This window comes from Heptranchias perlo, chromosome 2 (assembly GCF_035084215.1).
Source record: "Heptranchias perlo isolate sHepPer1 chromosome 2, sHepPer1.hap1, whole genome shotgun sequence".
Taxonomy (NCBI): domain Eukaryota; kingdom Metazoa; phylum Chordata; class Chondrichthyes; order Hexanchiformes; family Hexanchidae; genus Heptranchias; species Heptranchias perlo.
In genome coordinates, this window is record NC_090326.1 from 124308457 (window position 1) to 124320863 (window position 12407).

The 12407-nt window shown below is 40.4% G+C and overlaps 1 protein-coding gene across 2 annotated transcripts in view; it reads right to left on the reverse strand.

Annotated features, from left to right (window-relative positions):
• Positions 1–6377: 6377 nt before the first annotated feature.
• rsu1 (Ras suppressor protein 1) overlaps positions 6378–12407 on the reverse strand; it is a 133733-nt gene continuing 127703 nt past the window's right edge. For both annotated transcript variants that reach the window (XM_067998949.1, XM_067998958.1), the window contains exon 9: positions 6378–6878. In XM_067998949.1, coding sequence (XP_067855050.1) covers positions 6776–6878 — 103 coding nt within the window. In that variant the 3' untranslated portion in view covers positions 6378–6775. The remainder of the gene's footprint in view (positions 6879–12407) is intronic.

Below are 12407 nucleotides of genomic sequence, written 5' to 3' on the forward strand. Positions count from 1 at the left end.
AGGTATAGTGGAAATTAAGTTAATTTTGCAGGTTCACCTGAAACACTTCAGCACTCTTCAATCTGTACTGCTAAGTGCAGTCCAGCTCATACATATAAAGATGGTAGACAACAGATTAGTCATAGTTTTTAAAAAATACAAAATTTTTATTTATATTTCAGTGTATGGACTCAAGATATATAGAATGTATCACAGCTTACAGAATCTAATCCAGTCCAGAAATTCCATACAACCACCTCTTATCACACAGTTTAGGGTAACACTCATTATTTCAACCCACCCACACATGGGCAGATGTACTAGTAACTATAAAGACTGAATGTTCCTTACAAACATTTTTACGAGTCCAAGTATTGTTTCACAAGTTATATATTAGACAAATGTATACATTTGTCACTGTAGGTAGAGCTGATTGCAGCACAAGACATTAGTATAAATAATTCAATTAAATTGTGCGGAATCACAGAATTTCATATATTTAAACGAAGGCAGTCCCAACAAGTTGGATAATGGAGGAGAGGCGTTGGAGAAAAATGATTTTGTCGGTCTGTCAAAGACGGCAGAAAAGCAGAGGATGAAGAGGAGGGTTAATTGTACGTGGTCACAGCCACAGAGAATGCAAGTCGTAACTCTGGTTAGGGTGGTTTTGGTGCTAATGGGAAGGATGGAAACCTGATTCAAGATGCTCAAACAAGGAGTTGAGGGAGATGGGCATGGATCTGGGAGGCAACAACACGTTCAAAGTCTTTGAAGAGGAAAGGGAGGTTGGAGATACGGCGGTAGCTTGGGAGGACAGTGTTTGAGGGTAGGTTTTTGAAGGGGAAGGTGTTGGCAGCCATTTTGAAAAGGAGGGGGAATGGTGCCTGAGGAGTGAATCCACTTACAATGTGAGCTTTTATGGAGGCCAGGAAGAAAAGTTAGGTGGTCAGTAGTTTAATGGGATTGGGGTCACGGAAGCAGGTCATATGGATGAGATCAGCTCAGAGAAGGCAGGGGGAGAGATAGGAGAGAACATAAGAACATAAGAAGTAGGAGCATGAGTAGGTCATATGGCCCCTCAAGCCTGCTCTGTCATTCAATCAGATCATGGTTGATCTTCGACCTCAACTCCACTTTCCTGCCTGATCCCCATATCCCTTGATTCGCCTAGAGTCCAAAAATCAATCTATCTCAGCCTTGAATATACCCAACGACTCAGCATCCACAGCCCTCTGGGGTAGAGAATTTCAAAGATTCACAACCCTCTGAGTGAAGAAACGCTTCCTCATCTCAGTCTTAAATGGCCGACCCCTTATCCTGCGACTATGCCCTCTAGTTCTAGACTCTCCAGCTAGGGGAAACAACCTCTCAGCATCTACCCTGTCAAGCCCCCTCAGAATCTTGTATGTTTCAATGAGATCACCTCTCATTCTTCGAAACTCCAGAGAGTATAGGCCCATTCTATCCAACCTCTCCTCATAGGACAACCCTCTCATCCCAGTAATTAATCCAGTGAATCTTCGTTGCACTGCTTCTAAGGCAAGTATATCCTTCCCTAGATAAGGAGACCAAAGCTGTCAGGTGAGCTCTCACCAAAGCCCTGTACAATTGTAGTAAGACTTCCTTACTCTTGTACTCCAACTCCTTTGCAATAAAGGCCAACATGCCAGAGAGAAACTCTAGAGAAAACATCCAGAGGCTGCAAATTATTTGATCAAGGTGGTAATACCAGCACAAGGACTTGTGCAGTTTTAAAATCTTTTAGATGTAGAATTTCAACTTCATTTTTTTACAGAAAGAGGCAAAAAACAACTCTGTGTTACTCATGTCTTAAACTGTTGAGTTTGTTCTTTTACTATCCTGACATAGGGTATCAGCACTTGTCAAATGCAACACTGCACTGTTGCTTAGTGATTATGAGAATGAAAATGTGTGGGAATCCTTCAAATGTTTAATTAGCTGAAGTAGCAACAAATCTTCAGATAAGGTGCTCGACTTTAATGATTAAGTTTGTTCTTTTGTCATTAAGACCAGTTACCTGATTTGATCTTTCTGGATATCAATACTAATGACAAGAGGCAGAGGAGGAGGAGAAAAGAAGTTAAAAAGAATTAGGGAACTGCCTGTTTCTACATCAGAATACATTTTTCATAGGAAGGCAGCTTGAACATCAGTGTAAATTTACTGGCAGATTACATGCAAAATTTTGTTTCCTTCATTTTCACAAAGCAGTTTTAAGGAAAGCTTTGTTTAGTGAAAGTTAGTTTATCTCCAAAACCCCTGTATGTAACCTCAATTATGTTTGGACATTCCCATTCCTATGGCAGTACCAATGTAAACTTGTTGTCACCCCAATTGCTTTCGAGGTTTCACAATGGTTAACAAAGTTTATCCTTTAAGAAAATGATGTAGCAGCATGGATCTTTTGAAACTTTATTGTGTCTTTTTTTAAACTGTGGTAATAGAGGTTATAAAGTTGATTTGAAAACACATTACTATTGCAGGAACTCGAAAATCAGCAGCAGCTCCCCAGAGCCACATGACCAAGGTGTGTCATTGAACAAGCCATAGGCATGTTGAAAATGCGCTTCAGGTGCCTGGATAGGTCTGGAAGAGCCCTTCAGTACTCACAAGTGAGGGTGTCCATGGTGTGCTGCGTCCTGCACAACACAACGCAGCAGAGGGGATTAGAGGTGGAGGAGGACAACGGCGCTCATCAAGCATACTCTGCTGGTGGCAGAGGAATATGAAGATGGTGCACCCATTGCCAGACCTGCCGCACACATTGCCACCTGTGATGCCCTCATATCTCACAGGTTCTCAGTGAGAGTTGCAAATTAAAGAATTTAACATACTCAGGCCGCCACCAGCAACACCCACCCCATCCTCCCCTTTGCACAAATCAGCCCTTCAACCACGCATACACCCACTGCACACCCGGCTAATGGGTCCCGTCACGTCTTGGCATTCATGATAAAGCAAATGAAAGAGCAGCTTCACACTCGGGACACAATAAATGCCAAGATATGGAAGCAATGATACTCAATAAATTTAATGTGCCAATGTAAGAAAAATTATAAATTAACATGATATTTCTTCAGACACCCTTGTGCATACCCACGATGAATTACAATTGCGTACTTTTACGCTTTCTACCACTTCTACGTGGTGCTTTCCCTGCGGCTTCAGCAGAGGTAGGGGCGGGTTGCTCAGATACCGGTCCAGACTGCTGAGATGCATCTCTAAGGAATCTTACAACACCAGGTTATAGTCCAACAGTTTTATTTGAAAATCACAAGCTTTCGGAGGCTTTCTCCTTCGTCAGGTGACACTCAGCTTTCGGAGGAGAAAATCACAAGCTTTCGGAGGAGAAAGCCTCTGAAAGTTTGTGATTTTCAAATAAAACTGTTGGACTATAACCTGGTGTTGTAAGATTCCTTACATTTGTCCACCCCAGTCCATCACCGGCATCTCCACATCAGAGATGCATCTCGGCATACACCCTCTGGGTTTTGGAGCCTTTGAGGGCCTCGCCAAAGACTGCTCTACCTGCACCTGTGTAGGGGCAGACTTGGCCATTGGGAGAGGCGGCAGCATTTCAGGAACTGGTTTGGGGGGGGGGGGGGGGGCAACGGGTGAGACGTGGGAGCGCATTGAGTGGAGTTCCCACTTCCATGTCCCCATTTGCCATCATCCCTCTCCCAGGCCAGCATCACATCACTCCCACCAGTCTGCTGGACAGCAGCTTGGTGAACAAATGTGTCGCCTTATAAGGCCATGGATAAGGCATCAGTCAGTCTGTTTAAGTTGAGAATTCTCCTTGAACTTGTGAAGGTCCTGGAAAACAGAAACCGATTATTCATTGGAAAAGTGACAATCTTTCCAATGACCATACTGAGGTCTGTCACAGTTCACTCATTGATGAAATAAATTCATCATGTGTGAAAGATGTTGAAGTTCTGTCACCAGCCATCTGCGGGATCCCAGTCTCTCCATCTCTGATGGATAGGGATGCAACTGTCCCACTTATTTCCATGGCTGCCCCCTCCGCATCTGTTAACTGCACTGTGGTGGTCCACCTCCAGTTCTTGTCCTTCCCTTTGCGATTTGCGCGCTCTTCTATAAAGGGAAGAAAGAACAGACCTGTGAGTGTCTCAAGGTGCCGTATTCACCTGATGAATGATTGCTTTGCGTGAGGCTGACCATGAAACAGATTCATCAGAGGGTGACTATCAGACAGATGCATCACATTGCATCAGGATTGAGGTGAGTGGCAGCGGTGGGTGCATAAATGGGGAGGTGAGGAAGTACCTGGAAAGGATGGTTGTTGCTGAAAGTTAACTGGATGTGAGGAGTGACGTGATGGAGTTGGCGTGCCAATAGAGTGGGGTGGGGAGGGTTGCACAATACAGAATGTGGGTGAAACATCAAATGTACTCACTTTTCTTGGCCTGGTCAGGTCATTAAAACACTTCCTGCACTGCAGCCTAGACCTGGGCACAGTGCTCCTGCTGCTGACCTCTTCTGCCACCTCCAGCCAGGCCTTCTTAGTGGCAGAACCAGGTTTCTTCCTCCAATCAGTTGGGAATAATACCTCCCCCTCCTGCTTCTCACAGCATCCAGCAGTGCTTGAAGGGGTATGTCTGAGAACCTGGATGCTGCCTTTTCTCTATGTGCTTCCATAACATTATTTCCGTCTTTCTCCTCCAAAATCCATTTCTGTACTGGCCCTTTAAATAGTGGAGTTCAGATCACGTAATGTGTGTGCGCAGTACGCCCGCTCCGCAGCTGGGAGAAGCGAGACCCGGAAGTAAAATTAAGCACTTTCAATTTAGTTGCGATCGCAGATTTCGACCCGCTCAGATGACTTACGGGTAACTTTTTAAAAATTCGTTCATGGGATGTGGGCGTCGCTGGCTAGGCCAGCAGTTATTGCCCATCCCTAATTGCCCTTGAGAAGGTGGTGGTGAGCCGCCTTCTTGAACCGCTGCAGTCCGTGTGGTGAAGGTTCTCTCACAGTGCTGTTAGGAAGGGAGTTCCAGGATTTTGACCCAGCAACGATGAAGGAACGGCAATATATACACTCATGCAATTATCTACCCAGCCGGAGTTCCTGCCTCCAGGTAAAAATTATGCCCTGAATACTCTACCTAGTCAAGGATCTACAATGGTCAAGACTGATTTTCAGAGCTAGGGAACTCACTCAGTACCAAGATCATTGAGGTTTCACACTTGAATTCAGTGCACTTATAAACACAGGCACCAGCTCCCAAACAGTTACCTTCCTTCTATAGCCTTCTGGAGCGCCGATAAAATGGTTATGCCTGTACTTGAGTCAGCCATTGCACGTGAACTGACTTAAGAAAACTTAAGTTTAGAATAAATCTTTAATCACTAGTGCCACACACACACACAAAACATGTTCACACTTTAAAAAAAAAATGATTTTCTTCAGCTGGTCTCCATGCAGCAGCCAATGTAGGCAGGGGAGGAGAACATCTTGTATGGAAGTACAAGCCAGTGCCAGGTTTTGTCTTCCTGACTCCTCAAAAAAAAATTCAGAACACTTAATGCAGCCAATGGCCAGAAATATTCAAAAGCAAATCCCAATATCCCTTTAATACACAGGACACGTTGCGGTAGCACTGGTAATAGTTGGGATACTGATATTTATAGCTGTGCCAGATATGAAGTGTGTGGTTTGTATATTATTTCATTTAGTTTCTAACCATCTTGGCCAGCCATTCTTGTTGACATTTTGGGGCACAGCCAGTTTCATTGTCAGAAAGAGAAAAAACTAAGCTGCCCTGTACTTTTTGTAGCACACCTGAAGATATTGCATTTCAGTCATAGAGTGAGACATCTAGAATGAGTCAATATATCAGCGCATATTGTAATATTGAGCTAATATTCCATTTGTAGTTCAACAATCGATTGACAAGTCATCTTGGAGAATTTGGGACAAATAGGGAGTACAAAATTGTTACTGGGAAATGATGAGCTTGGTGGGACTATGAAATTATTTTAATGTTATCCCGTAGGAAAAAAATTGATAAGCTTGAAAACTAAATTTAAATACTTATATAATTGAAAAAGATTATGAAATGATTGCAAGTAGGTATCCAGTTTTCAAAATAAGACAAATGCACCATCCACCAAATCTGCTGTCCATTATTTTACTGGAACTCCAGATGCGACGGATGGCTTTAAACTCAAATCAATCTCACAAAAAAAGTGTTTGCCCATTTAATTTATTGAGGATTAATTAATTAATTGTTTAGTTGCCATAATTTGCTTTAGTCCCTTTTGGGCTGGACAGAGAACAATAGACAGGATCATCTGTTTAGGAAACACAATACAATCTTATATAAACCTTTAAAAGAAAAAATACTGAATGCTACATATAAATATAGATTTTATTTAAAAATCACAAGTAGCAGTAAAAATACTACGTAGGCAAAAGAACAATTTTGAAAGCACATGTAACAACAAATACAAAAGTATGCATTTCTTTTAGCATACATAACTTATTCTGTGTAACACTTGTGAATAAAAACTTGCCTAAAGTGTATTTACTCATCAAGAAAGTTTTGTGGCAATTACGAAAAGAATGTTTAAGCTCTGTGGCATACAAATAACCACTTCAGGATATTAAGCTGTAAAAACTACCAGGGGGCACAAAAGATCATATTATATTGTGCCTGACATAACATGTTAGGATAGTTGAGGTAATAAGTACAGATCAGAGGCACATGCAAGAGGAATTCAACAGCAAGATGCAAATCAATCGACTTCCTCATTTGTTTTTGGCAGCCAGAGGCTTCCGGCTTATCTTCTTAGACTTGTCATTGCTTTTCTTTGGAGGTTCGGGGTTCGCTTGCATGTGTCTACCATAAAGGCTATAAGAAAACAGAAGAGATAGCTTGTAAAATTGGCAATATTCAAAAAAGACAGCGACACAATTACACTGAACGAGAGAGATAGAATGCCCATTTACACCACTCCGAGCTTCATGCCTAACCAGAAAGCCCAAGGGGTCAATAAAGTGACAGAGAGAAATAGTGTCAGAGGCCTCCCAGGCTATTTCAGCATGATTGATGACTTTAGGATAGCTACACAGCCATCAATGCCACATTAATAAATATCGCCGATTAAATGTTGACAAAGTATCCTGTGATTTAGGAGGTTGGAGCTCCACAGCAGTCAAATGACTATTTAAAAGATTTAACTTAAATTTTGCTAATTAGAATTTAGATTCTTTATTCTTTCAATTACAAATAATCAAAAGATAAGCAAATGGCTGCTGAAAGAGCAGCAAGAACCATTTAACAATCTAAAAAACAAAGGCTTGCAGTCAACAGAATCTCTGCAGTATCAGGTCTAGTAAAGACATTTCCATGTTAGCCTGATTTACACGAGTTAATTTTATTTGTGTACTTCGAAATTTACTCAAGACTCGGTCAGTTATTTTACAAAGCCTTTTTATGCTCATTTCCAAAACAAAATTTTAAAAATCCTATTACATTTGATTTTATTAATTCAATAACTGCATTATTTCAAAATTGATTTAAAAACATTTGGCCATTCAAATTTTCACTATGCTTTGTATTATTGATGATAATGCAAATTTTCAAATCAATTTTCAGTGTGCATAAAATATTTTTGCAGATCTGCAGTTCAGTGGGAAATTTGCAGTTAGAGTGATGCCAATTTTATTCAGAAAAAGTGCTGCTTACTAATGTGACTGGGGTAAAAAGATTGGGAAGGTGGTGGTTGGAATCAACAACCTTAAAACAATTAATTGGAAAGATGCTCATTAAGTTTTATCAGTCTACTAACAAACTTAAAAACAGGTGGAGATGACAGCAAGGATATTAGCTGAGGCCTTTGGTTATGTATCAGAGGTCTAAGCTGTCATTGCAGTGCACACAGTTCAGCAAGCACTGTCTCAGGGGATTGAAAGAATACACTAGAGGTAACAAATGCTGGATGGATCAATAGATGGAGCTTAGTTCTACCCTCAGGTAGCAAATTTATTTTTTACTTTTAATTAAATTACATGCAGTTTAATAAAACATTGTTCATTAAAACAGTAATTAACTATTCCCAAAATTTATGGCACTAACCATAAATTCACTACAAACTGCACAGAAAACTGGAAATATAATTCAAATCTTTTTTATACACTTGCATCAAAATCAGTGCTAAATTGGGATAATTTAGTTATAATCGATAATCATACTATTCAAACTGCAAATTAAAAAAAAATACATTGATGGAAAATGTATTAAAATGTCATCTCCCCATTCCTCCTCACTTTCTCCACCCACTCCCCCCACCAAAAAAAACCTGCCAGGCCTGCTCTGGATTGAAAGGATCATTGTGGTGAGAGATCACATCGTCAGATAGCAGCTCACTTAGGAATTAGCTGGAAACAACCAGCACTGACAGGAGCAACCAACTGAACAATGACAAATGTTACCCAAATAAGCTGAAGAAAATGGGAAATTCTGCATGCTCACCAAATTTATCTAGTGAGAAGCTGAGCCCAATTGATCAAGAAGGCTCCAGATTTGGTTCTCACTCAGTGCTGAGTTAGCTGATCTCAGGTTAGCTGATAGCAGGTGGTAGAGATGCTATAATGGTCTCGGTACCCCTGGGTTAGGGAGGGAAAAAGAAAGGCAACCAGGCTTCCTGCTCTCAGTTATTATTCAGAGATCAATAGTGTATTGAATGATAGGGACATAGAAATGCATGCAGTTCTGCTGTCTCCCATGTTGGGATTGCCTGCCTAACATCCACTGTCTAACCTCACATGAAAACTGCTCATGGGCAAGGTTTCGGGAGGATGATCAGCACTGGTGGCATCAAACCCCAGGAATTAGTCAAATACCTACAGGAAAGGAGAAAATTGGCAATGAGGGGGGTAAAAAGCAGCAAAATACCAGTTCAGAATCTATTTTATAGATAAATAGAAACTGCAACTACACAGATCCATCTCAACTCATCTTTGACATCAATTCACATTTAACTTAACAATGATTTTTGCCAATGATTACATTAAAATAGCTTATCCACTTCCCACTATTCCTAGAGCATAAGGCTGAAGTCTTCTGTAAATGCTTGATGACTTTGTACTCAATAGAAATTTAAAAAGCAAAATGACTGAACAATATTGATGTTCTGTTAGTCTGCAGTATTAATTCCTTTCAGCCATAAATGGGATGCAACTGGTATATTTCCATGTAGGGGTGGAGGGGAGAGATGGGGAATAAGGGAACTTAGTGGTTTCTGTGATTAAACCCTTATTTAGGAAATCAGTACTGGAATATTTAGATCTGAAATCAAAATACAAAAAAGGTTCTTACAGCAACCTGCTGTTTATTTTAATAGGGGTAAATTAATTGGTTAAAAATTAAAATAAAATACAAGCAATGTAAAGGATTCTCATTAAATTCTGCTAAAAAGATGACTTTTCTAAATGCAATTTATAGATCCCCTCTACTCCTTTATTAAATCTACCTCGACAAAGTTACCACACTCAAATTGGATGACAAGTCAGGGATTCACAGTTGCTTTGCCACTAACTGCAGACTCAAACATGTCAAACAGCCATTATAAACTGGGGTGAGCAAAACAGACTTAATTTTGGCATGTACCATTAACTTATTCGTTGGCAGTGAAAGAGAAATGGACTTAGCGGGACTTGATACTTTTTTTAATTAAATGTGTACTGGTACATTGAATAGCCTGTTTCTGTACTGTAGACTCAGCCCAACTGGTCCACAAGAGCCTCCTCCCTCCCTACTTCTTCAACCCCAACAGCATATCCTTCTATTCGTTTCTCCTTCGTGTGCTTACCTAGTTTCCCCTTAAATGTATTTATGCTATTTGCCTCAACTACTCCTCATGGTAGTATGTTCCACATTCTAACCACTCTTTGGGTAAAGAAGTTTCTTCTGAATTCCCTATTGGATTTATTAGCGACTATTTTATATTTATGACCTCTAGTTTTGGACTCCCCCCACAAGTGGAAATATTTTCTCTACATCTACCCTATCAAACCCTTTCATTATCTTAAAGACCAGGTCACCTCTCAGGCTTCTCTTTTCTAGAGAAAAGAACCTCAGCTTGTTTAGTCTTTCTATTGGTATATCCTCTCAATTCTGGTATCATCCTTGTAAATCTTTTTTTGCATTTTCTCCAATGCATATCCCTTTTATAATATGGAGACCAGAACTGTGAACCATGTGGTCTAACTAAGGTTCTATACAAGTTCAACATAACTTCTCTGCTTTTCAATTCTATCCCTCTAGAAATGAACCCCAGTGCTTGGTTTGCCTTTTTTATGGTCTTACTAACCTGCGTTGCTACTTTTAGTGATGTGCATCTGTACCCAGAGATCCCTTTGTTCCTCTACCCCATTTAGACTCTTATTATCCAAGCAATATGTGGCCTCCTTATTTTTCCTACCAAAATGCACCACCTCACACTTATCTATATTGAAATTCATTTGCCAATTACATGCCCATTCTGCAAGTTTATTAACGTCTTCCTGTCTTTTATCGCATTCTTCCTTTGTATTAACTACACCCCCCAATTTTGTGTTGTCTGCAAATTTTGAAATGTACTTCCGATTCCAGAGTCGAAATCGTTGATGTAAATTTTGAACAGTGGTCCCACCACCGATCCCTATGGAACACTACTTCCCACCTTTTGCCCATCCGAGTAGCTACCCTTAACCCCTACTCTCTGTTTTCTGTTTTGTAGCCAGCTTGCTATCTATTCTGCTACCTGTCCCCTAACTCCACATGCTCTGACCTTAGTCATGAGTCTACAACGTGGTATCTTATCGAAGGCCTTTTGAAAATCCAAATATATTACATCTACTGCATTACCCTTGTCTACTCTTCTTCATTAAGGTTGGTCAAGCATGACTTTTCCTTCGGAAATCTGTGCTGACTATTCTATTATATTTTTGTTTGCTAGATTTTTTTCTATTATATCTTTGGGTAAAGATTCCATTATCTTTCTTACCACCGTACATTCAGTTAAATACATGCAACCTTGAGTATTCCATTAATCGGTCACAAAAAGGTAGAATTTTTAAAAAGTGACTTTAGTTGTACAATACAGATGACAATTAATATTAAGGAAGAATCCAAAACAAGTGAATGCACACAGTACTGATCTATGACTGGTACAATGTATCCACAAATGCAGTCAATTATGACCTGAAACTGGTAGAAATCCATTCCCAGCAGAATACAATCACTTCTGATACTTAAAACTCAGTAACAGAAAATACAAGTTCACCTTTATTTTTGACACAAATCTTTGAAGGTGGCAGGATAGGTTGATAAAGCTTTTAAAAAAAGCTTTTAAAAGCTTTATCAACGGTATCTGTAGCTTCATAAATAGAGGCGTAAAGTACAAAAGCAAGGAAGTTATGCTAATCCTTTCTAAATCGCTGGTCAGGTGTCAGCTGGAATAGTGTGTTCAATTCTGGGACCACATTTTAGGAAGGATGTCAAGGCCTGCAAGAAGGTGCAGAGGAGATATACTAGAATGATACCAGGGATGAGGGGCTTCAGTTACGTGGAGAGACTAGAGAAGCTGGGATTGTTCTCCTTGGACTAGGGATTTAATAGGAGGTATTCAAAATTATGAGGGGTTTTGATAGTTTCTCCTTATTCATTCTGTTTCTACTGGTGGGTGGCTCGGTAACCAGAGGACACAGATTTGTGGCAAAAGAACCAGGAGAGATGAGGAGATTTTTAAAAAAAAAAGTGAGTTACGATCTGGAATGCGCTGCCTGAAAGGGTGGTGGAAGCTAATTCAATAGTAACTTTCAAAAGGGAATTGGATATACACTTGAAAAGGAAAACAATTGCAGGGCTATGGGGAAAGAATGAGGGAGTTGGACTAATGAATAGCTCTTTCATAGAGCCAGCACAGGCACGATGGGCTGAATGGCCTCCTTCTGTGCTGCAAGATTTTATAATTTTATGAATAGGGAAATGATCATTGCAATATACTGAATACTTTTAAAATCAGACTTGATATAAAACTTTAAGTGATATGAAAACATAAGTGCATCACCTACTTGAATGTCTACCTAAAGTGTGGCTGTGCCTCAAATCACATCAGATGGTGCATCATTTTAAAAAAAATTCGTTCATGGGATATGGACATCGCTGGCAAGGCCAGCATTTATTGCCCATCCCTAATTGCCCTTGAGAAGATGGTGGTGAGCCGCCTTCTTGAACCGCTGCAGTCCGTGTGGTGAAGGTTCTCCCACAGTGCTGTTAGGAAGGGAGTTCCAGGATTTTGACCCAGCGATGATGAAGGAATGGCGATATATTTCCAAGTCGGGATGGTGTGTGACTTGGAGGGGAACGTGCAGGTGGTGTTGTTCCCATGTACCT